The 15688-nt window shown below is 38.4% G+C and overlaps 1 protein-coding gene across 3 annotated transcripts in view; it reads left to right on the forward strand.

Moving 5' to 3' along the window:
• Positions 1 to 15688, forward strand: part of TP63 (tumor protein p63) — a 220496-nt gene that overhangs the window by 185458 nt on the left and 19350 nt on the right. For 2 of the 3 annotated variants that reach the window (XM_059922077.1, XM_059922076.1), the window contains exons 5-9: positions 7184 to 7370; positions 9357 to 9472; positions 10512 to 10621; positions 11267 to 11403; positions 13312 to 13394. In XM_059922077.1, the coding sequence (XP_059778060.1) occupies positions 7184 to 7370; positions 9357 to 9472; positions 10512 to 10621; positions 11267 to 11403; positions 13312 to 13394 (633 nt within the window). The remainder of the gene's footprint in view (positions 1 to 7183; positions 7371 to 9356; positions 9473 to 10511; positions 10622 to 11266; positions 11404 to 13311; positions 13395 to 15688) is intronic. The other variant, XM_059922078.1, reaches the window with a different exon arrangement.

Consider the following 15688-nt stretch of genomic DNA (forward strand, 5'->3'; position numbering starts at 1 on the left):
TAATCCCCATAACTGCTTCTAATAGTAACAGCACTACAGGGAGAGAAACTTTACAATTTCAAACGTAAAGTTTGGAATGTTTAATATCCACCCAAAAAGCTGCTGGAAATTCAATGCAGTGGACTTGCATCACCAAAGAAATTCTTAAGTTATAGTAGATTCTTTTTTCAGGTATAAAATCAACTGGGTTCTTGATTTCATACCTGTCAGTAGGAAAAACCTAGCTAGAGATAAATATAACCTTGGAAGAACAATGAAAAAAAAAAAAAAATCTGTTTAGAATGGTAAGAAAATGTGGAAAGGGGAAATAAGTTCAAACTAGAAGTGGAATCCATGAAACAAACCAAAAACCTAGAGAAAGAATTATTTTTCTCAAGAATGTTGTATAGTCCCTTATTACATTGGATATGAAGTATAATAGAACCCAACCCCCCAAAAAGAAATGCTTCATGTGTTCCTCAGTGTTAAAAATTAGAAACATCAGAATGTTGTAGATATAGCTAAAGGAGTGCTTAAAGTGAACTTTGTAGAATTAAATGCTTATATTAGGAAAATATGAAAGTCTAAAATCAATGATCTAAGATACCAGTTTAAAGAAGAAAAACAAAACAATAGCAAATTGAATGATAGTTCAATTAATGTAGTTAGACAAGAATAAAAAATTAAAAGTCATGCATGTTAGAAAAGAAGAAATGAAACTGGCTTTACTTGCAGTTGACATCATCATCTATGTAGAAAATTGTACCTACAAAAAACTACTAGAACTAATAAGTTTAGAAAGATTTTGTATATTGACAGGATATATGGTCAATATACAAAAATCAATTATATTTTATGTATTAGAAAAATACAATTTGAAATGTAAAATTTTAAAGTATTATTTACAATTTAAAAGTATTAAAGAAGTAATCTAACAAATTTGTGCAAGATTTGCACACTGAAGACTATAAAATATTCCTGAGAGAAATTAAAGATGTTCAAATTAAATGGAGATATATACCATGTTCATGGATTAGAAGATACAATATTGCTAAGATATTAATTCTCTTCAAGATGACCTATATATTCAACACAGTCTCATCCAAAATTCTACCAGGCATTTTTGTGGGAATTGATAAATTTCTTGTAAATATTATATGGAAATTCAAAAGACCTAGAATAGATAAAACAATTTTGAAAAAGAAGAACAAAATTGGAGAAATCAGATTACCTGATTTTAAGACTTGTTATAAAGTTAGAGTAATCCAGACAGTGTGATACTGATGTATGAATAGATCAATAGAAAGGAAGGCAGTGTCCAGATAAAGACCTGAACACATATGGTCAATTAATTTCACAAAAGTTGCCAAGGATATTCAATAGGAGGAAAATGTAATCTTTTCAACAAACTGTGCTGGAACAATTGAATATCCATTAAAAAGAAGAAGAGAAAGAGGAAGAGAAGGGAGAGAAAGGGGGAGACTGAAAGTAGATATAGGACTAAATGAAGGAGCTAAGATTATAAATCTTCTACAGGAAAACATAGAAAATCCTTCTAACATTGGATTAGACCAAAATTTCTTAGGACACAAAATGCATGAGCCTTAAGGGCAAAATACTGATAATTTCTTAAAATTAACTGTTTTGGAAAAGCACAGAAAGTGGGGTAAAAAAGGCAATCTATAGCCTGGGAGAAAATATATAAGTTTTTAACTTATATTACATAAAGGACTTGTATCCAGAATACATAAAGAACTCTTTTCACTCAAATTATGAAAACAAGCAACCCAATTAAAAAATGAAAAATTAGAAAGTATAAAAGATTTGAACAGACACTTCGGAAAAGAATAGGAAATAAGTATATAAAAATAATATAAAGTAAATATAAATATATTTATATTTTGAACTTTTCATTGTATAAAATATAAATATAAACGAAGTATATATGTATATGAAGAGATACTCAAGATCATTAAACATCAGGGAGATGCTAATTTAAACCACAATGAGAACCACTACATACCTGCTAGGATGGCATTGAAATTGACAATACTAAGTGCTGACAAGGATATGAAGCCCTCATACGCTGCTGGTGGTGATGTAAAATGGCACAACGTCTTTGTAAAACAGTTTGGAAGTTTCTTATGAAGTTAAGCATACACTTAATCAGCAATCACGCTTGCAGTACTTATCCAAAATAATGTAAACATATGTCCTAAGATTTGTATATAAATGTTCATAATGCAGTTGTCCCTCCATATCCATGGGAGATTGGTTCCAGGACCCCCAGTGAATACCAAAATCCACAGATGCTCAAGTCCCTTATATAAAATGGTATAGCATTTACATCTAACCCACATACATCCTCTTTTATACTTTAAATCATCTCTAAATTTCTTATAATGCTTAATACAATGTGAATGCTATGTAAATAGTTGCTGGCATGGCAAATCCAAGTTTTGCTTTTTGGAACTTTCTGGAAAAATTTTCCTCCATATATTTTCAATCCATGTTTGGTTGAATCTGTGGATGTGGAACCCACAGATATGGAAACCAACTATAGTTTTATTCATAGTAAATAAAAACTGGAGATAATTGGTGACTTGATAAATAATGGAATTCCATTCAATAATAAAATAGAATGCTGATACATGCAAAAACGTCAGTGAATCTCAGAAGCGTTATGCTAAGTGAGAGAATCCAGGCACATAATGTACAGTATTATTCCAGTTCTATAAAAATTTAGAAAGGCAAATGTGTAACGAGAGAAAGCAGGTACAGATTGCCTGAGAATGGGTTGGGGCAAAGATTAACTGCAAAGGGGAAAAAGATAATTTTGATGAGGGGTAGGGACTCGGGGAAGGCTGGGGAGGGGATGGAAATAGTGTGTATCTTACTCATGATAGTGGTTACATAAGAGTGTACACGTGTCAAAAGTCACCAACACATACTCTTAAAAATTGGTGTATTTTATAGTAAATTACACTTCAAAGCTGATTAAAGGAAAACAAAGCATACATACCCAAAAGAAATTGGTCTTTAGATTTACAGAATCTCAGGTCAATGTTTGGGAGCATTTTAGAGGTAAATTTTAGAAGTCCCAGAGAGGAAGAGAGACATTAAAAGAATCTAGATGTATTCCAATTTGTAGTCTCTGCTGACTTGAATCACCAGGGTATTTTAAAATCTTGGCATAAATTAGATTCCCGTTTTTAGTGATCTTGCAGAAGCATGGAAAATTGGTGAAGATGATAGTGGCTATTTGGTGGGGGAAGTGGGCAAGTCTAAGGAATTATGAATACACTGTAGGCCAGGGAGACTGAATTTAGTACTGGAAAAATATTAAATGTCATCACAGAACCAATTTGCAAATAATGAAGGAAATAGAGTAGCAGAAACTTGGCTTTGTCAAGAAGGACCCATGCCAGACCACTTCAGCCTCTCTGATTACTGAACAACAGTTCTGGAAGTTTAACTGGAAGCAACAATTGGAACGTATCCTGGCCCTGGTCAGATATTTAGATTTAGTCAATAGTAAACCCTCATCACTAAAATTGGAAAATATGGTTTACAGCCCCAGACGCAGCCCTAGCTGAAGAGTAATATCTAAATTTTCCTGGCACGGTGTGGAGAACAGAAGGAAAATATGTTTGAATTGTGGGTGATGAATGTATGGTGTGTTTGAGGCATGATGAGGTTTGCATGGGTAGAACACAGGAGTGGGAAGTGTGTGTGTTTGGGGGGTGAGGGGAGGGAATGAGAGAAAGATGAAGCCAGAACACAAAGGGCCTTCATACACCATGTGAAAGAGCAGGACCTCTTTCATGAATTCCCCAGAGCCGTAATAGAATTACTGACAGACAGCTGGTCCTAGACTCTAGGTCGGCTTCCCCCTAGTCCAGGATTATTTCACTTCTATCACTTGCTGCTTCTCCCTGCACTGAAATGAGCAAACATTATTATACTGAGAAATAAATAAAGAGGAATTATTGATGGTAAGTAGAACATTTTTGAGCTCCATTTTAATGTTAGAGAAGATTGTATACCTCTTAGGTTGATTTGGCAAATAGCCACACGTTTGAGAATTAGAAAAAAATAAAAGTACAGAAATATGCACTGCAGAGCCAAGAGAATGAGGGATGAGGAACTATTGTTCCAGGACTATGGATGATTCTTATATACTGGTTGTTAACCAGATCTTCTCTGTGACCTCAGGCAAGTCCTCTGCCTTCTTCTTATCTATAAAATGGGGATAATAATACTGATCCATTATCTGTTATCTGAAATTCTGAAATTCAAAGAACTCTGAAAAACAAAAGTTGCTTTGGTTTTGTTTTAATTTCATAAGTTCGTGGCAAACTCAGGTGGTGGTGAAACCTGGCCTGAACATTGAGGGTTTATGGTCATTTCCTACTTAGTGTGAATCTTCATGAATTCTGAAGAAATATTAAGATTTGATTATAGGGTGGCCCACTAAATCCTGCTGGAGGTGTTTATAACATATGCTATATGAACTCTACTCCCTTTCTAAAATCTAAACAATTCTGGATTCTGAAACATCTGGCCCCAGGGGTTTCAGATAAGAGATTGTAGATCCGTAATACCTTCCTATTAGGCTTCTGTGAAGATTAAATTTCTTACACCACAACTCAGAAAATGGTGAAGTTATTATTGCATATCATTACTGAAACACAGAAATTAGATCCCCCCCCCCACCTCTTAAGGATGAGTGAAGATTTAACCTGATGATGCCTAAGATTATTCTTAGTACTTTTACGTTTTAGTCTGTCAAGTGTGATTTACAGTATATCAGCTATTGAAACAGAACGTTTCTCTTAACTGTCTTACTCTGAACACTTATCCTTCTTTCCTTGCAATCTTTACACGCTTGGATGGGTGCCTTATTTGCCTTTAGGTGTTAGCTGACAAACTTTTTTGCAGTCATCTTTCCTAAGGTGCATTTTATGAAACTCATGTTTAGATTATACATCTCCTAGTTTAGTTAAAACGCAAACAGATATGCTTATTTTCTGAGAGTTCTCAATAAAAATGAGTTCATAACATGCTTTAAGACGATGTCTTTATTTGTAAAGTCATTGGTTAAAAACACTAGAGGAAAAATATCCACCTAGATTCCATTCAGTGTTTCCCAAGTAGAATTTTATTTTTGTGGTTGATTTATGGCATGCTTCCTATTTCTTCACGCTATATAAAACCCTTTTGCTGTGTTTAATCCTTGACCTGTGGGCATGGAGAAACGATTATGTAATACACATCTAGTATTAGGAAATTTTTAACTGAAAATTTCATATAATGAAATGCTTGGGAGAAAAAGAAAGATTATTTAAATAAATATTATATTTCAAAAGGAAGAGATAAAGCAATTATTTTTAAATGTGCTTTTCCATGGGGCATTTGCCTCTATTCAGAGGTGGGTTGGAACATAGCAATAATGAATCCCTTTGCCACTCTGGCTCCTGCTCCCCAGTGTCTTTTCCCTGGAAGGATGTTGCTGCCAATTTAGGATTGTAACCTGTGTGTGTCTGTTTACCTTTGTTTGGGTAAGTGTTACTAGGTACCCTGCTCTTGGCCATCAATTCCACTACCTGGGTGGTTTCACTCAACATCAGAATGAGGAGGAATGCAGTGATGAGGCATTGACCCAGAGAACAGGGGTGATAAGGTTTAAGATAGTATAAGGATTAGAATGTAGACTTTCTATACTGTTTCAGAGGTGGGAAGAGGAAACAACAAGGATGGAACTTTTTCTTCAAGGTCTCATGCTTTCTCCACCCTATTTTCAAATTTTACAGTCAACCAACCACTGAACTTCCTCTCCCTACAGAAGGTAGTGTGGGGAGGAAAAATTTCAGTCACTTGCGAGTGAAAAGATAATTTTTTTGCTGCCATGATTTGCTGTGTTGTAGTAGAGCAGTCCTTCTTTCATGAGAACGTATGACCAAGTGGCCCCTTCCAGATCCCTCATTCTTTTAGGCTATGACCTTAGAAGATAAGTGCAGTCATTTGCGGGAACTTTTGCTTTGCAGTTTTCTAGTTGGTTGACCTCAGGTAAAATCTCTTCACTATCTGCCAGATATTCTATCTTAAAACATTTTTTTCCATAAACCCTAATTCCTATGAGTATTATAAGGGGGGGGGGGATTAATTATAGTCTGTTTAATATCACTCAGTACATGAGAACATTGTTTTTCCATTTAGTTTCTGGTACTCTGTAAAGCTGTTCATAGTGTTAATCATTGAAATACTTCTGAGAATCTCTTTCTTCATCCTAAAGAGAAGATAACAGGAAATAATGACATAAATGTGTTTTGATAAATGTGAAATAGTTTGTAGACATAGGATTTTATTTAAAGTGGAAAAAATGATTAATTTGATCAATGAATGTAATTCCCTCGAATAAGATTGCTAGATGTCATGCATATAGTAGCCAACGGTGAACGTGATGCCGAAAGCTCAGCCTCTGTACACCAGTGCCGAATCAAATCCCAGAGATAGAGTTTTGGGTGAAGTAGAAGAGAATAGCTTTATTGCTTTGCCAGGCAAAGGGGGGCAGAGCGGGCTCCTGCCCTCAATAACTGTGTGACCCAACCCTGGAGGATTTGGTGAGGAGTTTTATAGTGATGGTTCAAGGGCAGAGTTGATGATAAGATTAGGGTGTGTGCAGAGCCTGCACTCCTTTAATCTGGTCTCAGGTAGTCTGATGAGTTTTTCTGGTTGCTTTAATCTGGCCTCAGGTGGTCTTCTCTGGAATGAAGAATGCTAACTCCATTTGTTGGGGGTTTTGGTTCTGTAAGGAGCTCAAAGATATTGTTCTGTGTATCCCTTGAGGCAGAACCAGGACCCTGCCCCAAGGCTGCACTATTGTTTTCTGGCTGCTCCTCATTTGTCTCTGCATCCTCTCCCTTCCCTGATTAGCAAATGTTTGAAACTGCCCTTTGGGGCTCAGGGAAGGTCATGGAGGCTAGAGTCTGTTCCCTACAAACAAGGAATGGGGGACCGGGAAAGGCTTCTCTACCCAGGAGCCCCACAGGGTCCTGCTCGGTTTCATACAGGCAGCTATAAAGGTATGTGTTTACAGAAAGTAGATATATGTTCCTTGTTCTGATTTTGAACAGGTATTTTGAACAACAGTATCTCCTATTGTTTCTTTTCTTTCCTCCACCATTGGCCCATCTCTAAGCAGTATTCCACTGAACTGAAGAAACTGTACTGCCAGATTGCAAAAACGTGTCCCATCCAGATCAAGGTGATGACCCCACCTCCTCAGGGCGCTGTCATCCGTGCCATGCCTGTCTACAAGAAGGCCGAGCATGTCACTGAAGTGGTGAAAAGGTGCCCCAACCATGAGCTGAGCCGTGAATTCAACGAGGGTAAGGAGAATGGGGATCTGTGTCCATTCAACTAAGTTCCTTGAAATAGAGCTCCTGTGGAGACTTTTGTTTGGTGCCCACTTACCTGGTTTCAACCTCTGCTGTCTGATGGCAGCTCAGGCTACCTTTCTGGATGACAAGACTGTCTGAGAATAATGATGAGTAAATTTCAGGCTTTCACAATGATTGAACTGTTTATTTTAATATTGGTAATTGCTCAGTGACCTGGACTTGCCTCTCTACTCCCTACTGCTTCCTTCCTTCTTCTTCTTTTTTTTTTTTTTAATGGGAGGGTTTAAGGAGAACATGTGGCCTCTGCTCTGTTGGGCCCTGGCTAGGGGCTTCAGTGCCTCTCCCAGGGTGATTGTCAAGGCCAGACCAATTAGGGTCTAGAAGGGGGAAGAGATAGGAGCATAAAAGATAAGAAATATTAAAAAAAAAAAAATAGAAGAAGAAAGTAGGAACTAAGAAAAAGAAATGAAGACAAATAATGGATAAGAAGAGTTAATAGAAGATCTAGAACGTAAGTTGGGGACGGGAAACAGTAAAGTGAAGGACTGGGAGTCAAAGAGCTGGTATCTTGGGGCCACCTTTAAGTGCTGTATCCATAGGTAAGTTAGGCCCCAGCCTCTGAGCCTCAGATCCAGTAATAGTTTTACAGAAGAGGTCATTATTTCCAAGGGTCCCCTTACATCTGCTGTTCTAAAGTTCTGTGAAGGCAGGCTAAGTCAAGAAGACAGAAAAATGGAAAGGAAGGACAGAAGAAAGCATAAAGATTCATCAAAGAGTGATGAGGGTGCAGGAGGGTTGGGAGTTAGGATACTTTTTATAGAAATTATATGAAAAATAGAAAGATTGGTAGGTAGCCAGAATGTGTATATGTAGAGAATATAACAGATGTTAGAGAAAAAAGTAATGGAGAAAGAAAATAGATAGAAATTTAAAAAGAGAAAGTTAAAATCCTCCCAGCTTAATACAACTATTTTTTACACATTAATTTCTAGTCCTTGTTTATATGATCGCATTATCCATACTTTGCATCTTGCTTTTCACTTAACAATATGCTATAAAGTTTATCCCCTATAGCTAGGCTTCATTATAGGTTTCCATAATTGCCCTCCATCCCTCAAGGTGACATAGCCATTTCTTATTGTTTTTTTTTTCTCACTGTTTGACATAATAGTTGTTTTTAGTTTTTGCCATAATAGATGATGCTTTAGAGAGCAGAGAGCATCTTGATACACTTAACTTTTTACTTTTATTGAATATCCAATTTGTAGAATGAGAATGTGCAGCCAAAGGTTAAAAAACACCTTCACGTCATTAACTCTTGGAGCAGCTTTCTTTTCGAGTTCCACCAGGTATCACATTTTGTGAAACTTTGCCTATACTCTTTCAAAACTTGCTTGCCTTTCTTACCCTCTAACCTGAGGCTCTTGCAGCGCAATAAAAACAGTAAGTTTCCCATCTTTATGACCAAAGTAAGATGGAGACTTCATGATGAAAAAAAGAATAGGCAAAGTGAAAGTTATATCCTTGCCATCCATAGCTTCCTATTTAGTATTTTTAATGGTCAATTTGGGGGCAGTATTTTCTCTCAAGCTAATATATTTTTTTAAATTAACTTGCTCCTTTTTCTTCCATTTTCCAGAGAAGCTAGAAAAATCGCCTGTAGGGATCAGGGCAGAGATGTAGTCATAGAGTTCTCTACCACTTGAATTGTTTACCCTGAGCACCAGAAACATGGGACTGTTCCCTTAAATACAGATGAACATTCCTGTCCTTTCTGTGGCTGTATGGGTGGTGATACTTTCATGTGTTAGATCTCTGGCAACAGGATCTATTCCTCTTTTCAAGGATGTATATTTCCTCTATTACACAAACCATTTCTTTGGTCACCAACGTTATGTCCATACAGTTTCATTTTGTTTTCTTTGTTTTGAGAGTGAAGAACTAAGAATTTTTTTTTCTGTCTCCGTTCTGCAGGACAGATCGCCCCTCCTAGTCATTTGATTCGAGTAGAAGGGAACAGCCATGCCCAGTACGTAGAAGACCCCATCACAGGAAGACAGAGTGTGCTCGTACCTTATGAGCCACCTCAGGTAAGCAGATAAGGACTGGGAAAACTTGAGAGTATTAGTTTTGGTGATAGGGGATGTTTCAAGCATCAATTTCTATTTTAGTCCTTGTTATAAAACAAGTAACCTTTGTTGTGTTTCTTCTCTCCCTCTTCTCCACAGGCCACTTCTCTATCCCCCTTCAAAACTCCTAAATTTGTGCTAAATTTGTACTTGGTAACGTGGCTCTGTGCCCATGTTCCCATCTTAACGGCAGACGATAATTGAATCTACAGTTGAGTTTATACGTGGCATTATTATCCAGAGATCTTAACTGGTAATTCAGCTAGTAGTGGATGTACATGAGTACTGGATACAAGTACTTTTCCACTGGCCTGAAAATAGGAGAACCTAAGATGGAACTCTTAGCTGAAGTTTGAATGTACAGGTTCGCAGGTTAGAAAAGCAGAGTGGTGTGGCAGAAAGAACACTGGGGTAGTGAGAACAGAGACTCTTCATTTGCTGACTCACTCTGAGAACCTTTAGCTTATAACTCTCCATCTCTGGGCTTCAGATTGCCTCACCCATAAATCCATTTTCTGGACTAGATGATTTAATTCTGAGGACCTTTTAAGCTCCAGAGTGTTCTTTATAGAAGTGTACATTCACATATATGTTGTACTGTTTTATCCACCTCGGGAAAATATCCCTGGAGCATTACTGCTATAGTTAGTAATTTTTTCATCTCTCTCTTTTCGTATATGTGATGAACCCTATTTGAATTACGTGATATGATCAGCTTGCAAATCAATATGTAGGGTCAAAGATCGTTATTTTTTAAAAGCCTATCTCACCTTGGGTAGGGTCCAATGTTACAGATATTAGCTTTAAGCTTCCCAAGATCCAAGGCAAAGAAGAAGCTACTGTGGATTTTACAGTTTGCCTTTGTAGAAGAAAGCACATCGCTTCCTCGGAAGTGGAGTTGTTTAAATAAGTGAGAACTAAGAAGGAAGAACTGAGAAGAAAGGACGTCAGTTCAAACCATGGTTAACACCGACTGTTTTTTCCCCCTCTCCGTGTTAAGGTTGGCACTGAATTCACGACAGTCTTGTACAATTTCATGTGTAACAGCAGTTGTGTTGGAGGGATGAACCGCCGTCCAATTTTAATCATCGTTACTCTGGAAACCAGAGAGTAAGTGGCATTTGCAGAATTGTCATTCTATAGAAACTCTGGGCAGAGGGCAAAGTGAAATTGTGTTTGCTTTATCATTACCTTTGCATGTGCAGCAGAGAGCTACCCTTGATTTTGTCCTTTGTGCTTTAAATCCTTGCTGCAAACACTTACATAAAAGATCTAAGAAAGTGGAGACAGAATGGGGTGGGTAAAGGTAGAAGAGAAAAAAAAAAGAATTGGGAAGGTGTTCAAGTCGCTTCATACCTGAATTCTTGACATTTGACTGGAATAGTTTCTGATTAGACAGTGTTTGTTTTCATGTGGCCCCTGAGGCATTTAACAGTTTCTTTGAATAAGTCTGAGCTGCCTATGGGGATTTTATCTGGAGACATCCACTGGCTTAACTCAAGTTTCCTTCAAAATATGTAGCTAAATACAGCTGTTCAGCTAATGGCTTGGAGGTTCTTTGCAGAATAAATGGATGCTATTTACTAATATTGCTCATGGCGTGTAAGCACTTTTTTGTTCTGCCAGATGCTTTGGGGCCCATCCTCAAAGCAGCCATAACCGAGCTGGTAGTGGTGGTGCACTGGTGATGGCCAGTAGGAGACTTTTCAAATTATTTTAACTTAACCCTTTCTTCTCCTCTTCTCTAATTCCTAGTGGGCAAGTCCTGGGCCGCCGCTGTTTTGAGGCCCGGATCTGTGCTTGCCCAGGGAGAGATAGGAAGGCAGACGAAGACAGCATCAGAAAGCAGCAAGTCTCGGACAGCACAAAGAACGGTGATGGTACGAAGCGCCGTAAGTAGCTGTAGTGGCCAAACGGGGTAGGGTTAAGTCTTCTCCAGAGAGGGGGGCTGGGGAGTGATCTTTGAGAAGCTGCAGAATAAGACCTAAGGGCTTTAGAGGCAAGTATGACCCGAGGCCCCAGAGCTGATGGGAGCAGCTCTCGCTGAAATGGACTCCAGGTGTACACTATAGCATTTCAAAAGCAAATCATCACGGTGAGGATTTCTTAGTCAGCAATGCTCCAGATATGACTGCCAAACCAGCAACGTCAGCATCATCTGGAAACTGGGTAGAAATGCAAATTCTTAGTTCCCAGACTTGCTGAATCAGAAATTCTGGGTGTGAGGTCCAGGAACCTATGTTGTGTAAGACCTGCAGATGATTCTGTTGCCAGCTAAAGTTTGAGAAGCAGTATCTCAGCCTATTGGTATCCATTTATTTTTCTATTATTGAGCATGAGGGTTGAAAATGCCACCTGCCCTCCTCTTGAATCTGGGGGAATAGCGAGACTTAAGAACACATTTTATAAAGCGCAGTCTGGGAAATATGCAGATCTGGGTTTCATTGAATCTTGATGTGTAGGACCCACTTGGGGCCTTAGTTACATCATTTATAGTGAGGCTAATGATTTAGGTCAGTTGTTTTCCAACTGGTCTTTTTAAGCAGTAAAAGCTTTTATTAAAGAAATATTTCAAAGAATGCAAAATAGGTGAAAGCAGAGCTGCTGTAGCTGAAGAAGCAGGAGTCGGGGTGAGCTGTGGTTTCACGCTCCACTCACACCACCCCTTGCCCATGAGGTACACGTCCCCAGAGGCCTTCAGGTAACAGAGGTTCTTCAGGTAACAAGCGTTTGAAAACCATTGATCCACACGAGCTACTAGAGCGTGAGACATAATTCTAGAAGGTGGCTTGCATAAGCCTGATATCACGACAGCAAGTATTGTAAAGAACATCACACTATGAATTGTATCATGAAAAAGGTTTTAATCTTTTTACTGATTATTCTGCAGAAGAAATAAAAATTTTTGTTGCATTTTACAGAACAACAGTGTTATAACAACTGACCTCCATTAACTTCTGGCTGTTCAGTGTGATTTGCTTTTCCAGTTAGTCTCTTTTTCTCCCTGATTATTCCTCAAAAAATCATATACATAGGATTTATATTATATATACAATATCAATAGTACATATAATATCCATAATTATATCTCTACCCTTATTTTCCTCTTGGGTCTGTCTGTTGGCCTAGCTCCATACACTTCCCCGAGCACCTCAGTTACCAATAAATCAGTAACTTTCAGTAAGAATGATTATTTGAACTTTGGTAGGAGAATCCTCTCTATACCCTGGATCCTGGGTGTAGTTTCTACATTGTGGAAACTTTAGGGATTTATGAGATTAATTCACTCATTTTACCAAAGAGAAAACTGAGGTCCTGGAAAGAAAGACTGCTAATCAAAAGTTATGCGATGTACATACTGACATCGGAAGGGTAAACTCACAAGGCTGAATGCACTGGCAAGACAACCTCTATAGCATGCATTTACCTCCTTGGAATATAAATGACCTGAAAAATAAAACACAAAACCAATGTATCTTCCTTTCCTGAACAGCTGTTCACAGACCCATGCCAGGAAGAAACAAGGATTCCTGCAGCACTACTTAAGCCAGAGGCCATTTCCCAGCCTCCCCGACCTCCCCTGGGGTTTTCTTTCATTTGTTTTCCCTCACCTTCCCTCCTCCCCATCTCATTATTGCTAGGTTTACACCTAAGGTAAAAGCAATCATCACCAATTACTGGCTGCTTAGAACTAGAAATTCTAATCTCATAAGTGTTGCTGGTGCTACTGTCTGTGTAATAAATGTATTTATTGCTTCAGAAATGTTCCCAGGATGAAACTTGCATTTTTCCTCCACCAGCTTTTCGTCAAAATACACATGGCATCCAGATGACATCCATCAAGAAACGAAGATCCCCAGATGATGAACTGCTATACTTACCAGTGAGTCTCCCTTGGGTATTCATGATCGCTTCATTTTCACCTTCTTTGAATGAGCTTTTACTCTGGGGTCATCTTTCGATTATCTGTGACAATGAGAAGAGGGTGACGGAGACTAGTGAGATAAAACAGAGAATTTATTTTTTGCAAAATTAGGAAATTACTCCTTCCCTCTACAGTTCTGGTACATATTAACAGTGTGGGCTCTTCTACTTACTGCTCACCCAGTCAAAGCTACCTTCCTAATAAAATTTCTCTTATGCAAATATTTAAAATTAATTTGTACTTCATTATTTAAGAGTGATAACATGATTTTAGACAGCATGGTCATACCAATTTAGTACTAAAATTTTGTCAGAAGGCATTCACAAAGTTGATAATACATAATGAATTGCCTGGGATTTCTTTTAGGGAGTGCTATAAAGAAAGCCAAGCCAGGCAGAATCCTCAATTATATGGGAATGGCCAGAGACTTGGCCTAGTTATTGTGTAGGAACATTTTTCATTCCTACAAGGAATATAAGCCCTCTCAAGGTCACCAAGGTGCCCCTTTTTAGGCTATGGTTGTAGTTCATCGAATTCTTATTACCTTAGGTCTTTGCTATCTAGAGTGGCAGCAGAGTTTGGGTAACCAGTATATCTCTTGATGCCATCTACACTGACTTGCGACACAGACAAGCTAGGCCAGGAGATCTGACTGGGATTAAAACTAAGCCACAGGTTTGGGTGTGTCGTGCTTGCTGCCCTTCCTTCTTCGGGCCCTGAAGGTCAGGTAAGGGAATTAGACTGCTTGCTGGCAGAATAATTAGACAGTGAGTTAGCTAAGATTCTCAGTGTCTTGTTTCTCAGGCTACATATGGAAACTGACGTGTGAACTCTAAGTTAAACATTTTCTTGCTATACTAGATTTTCTGAAAGACCTAATGTGTTTTCAGCAGATGAGATAGAAACCACTGGAAGAGCTGTTTTTTTTCATGAAATTTCAGTTTGTACTAATGGAGGAGATACCCTGTATTCTGTTACATCTTATTTTTAGTGACGAATTAGCCAAACTGAAATGTGTAAAGAAAAAAAAAACTCTTAATTTACCATGAATTTGGTTGGTATTTGTTGAGTGGCAGTAATGCAAGACCCTGAGCACTTAGAGATCAGTAGGGTACAATTCTTACCTTCCAAGATCTTGCCTTCTAGTGAGGAGACAAATAGGCATAATGCAATGAAATCAGTGCTTCAGCAAAGCTAGGCATGACACTGTGGGAGCACATAGGAAGGATGGAAGAATCAGCCTAAAAGACAGGTCAGGATAAACTTCTCAAAGAGCATGATCCCCAGAGCTGGGATTAGTAGGAGTTAACCCAACAAAAGGTAGAGAAAATCTTTCCATTTCTGAATTCTGACAAACTCTGCCTCTCATGCTCAGGGAGGGGACAGGTGATGTGCTAGGGTGCACAGGGTAAACAGACACTCACTCTCGGGGTCAGGCAAGTGCCCTTTGTTCTCCACTTGCCTGTCTCTAGTCCTGGTCCTGCTCAGACTTTTTTTTTTTTTAACATTTTTATTGGAGTATAATTGCTTTACAATGGTGTGTTAGTTTCTGCTCTATAACAAAGTGAATCAGTTATACATATACATATGTTCCCATATCTCTTCCCTGTTGCATCTCCCTCCCTCCCACCCCTGCATCCCACCCTTCTAGCTGGTCACAAAGCACTGAGCTGATCTCCCTGTGCTATGCAGCTGCTTCCCACTAGCTATCTATTTTACATTTGGTAGTGTATATATGTCCATGCCACTCTCTCACTTTGTCCCAGCTTACCCTTCCCCCTCCCCGTGTCCTCAAGTCCATTCTCTAGTAGGTCTGCGTCTTTATTCCCGTCTTGCCCTTAGGTTCTTCATGATCATCTTTTTTCTTTTTTTTAGATTCCATATATATGTGTTAGCATACGATATTTGTTTTTCTCTCTCTGACTTACTTCACTCTGTATGACAGACTCTAGGTCCATCCACCTCACTACAAATAACTCAATTTTGTTTCTTTTTATGGCTGAGTAATATTCCATTGTATATATGTGCCACATCTTCTTTATCCATTCATCTGTCAATGGACACTTAGGTTGCTTCCATGTCCTGGCTATTGTAAATAGCTGCTCAGACTTTTTAAAGCTTTTAAGAGACTCTCTTAAAGAAGGAAGCACATTTTACCTCTGCTGAAAACATGTGTCCTTCTAGAGGTAATTACAGTTAATTCTAATTATTTGTGGTACTTATGCTTTATAAAGTCACTGTGAACACTGTAC

Source organism: Balaenoptera ricei, chromosome 4, assembly GCF_028023285.1.
Source record: "Balaenoptera ricei isolate mBalRic1 chromosome 4, mBalRic1.hap2, whole genome shotgun sequence".
NCBI lineage: Eukaryota > Metazoa > Chordata > Mammalia > Artiodactyla > Balaenopteridae > Balaenoptera > Balaenoptera ricei.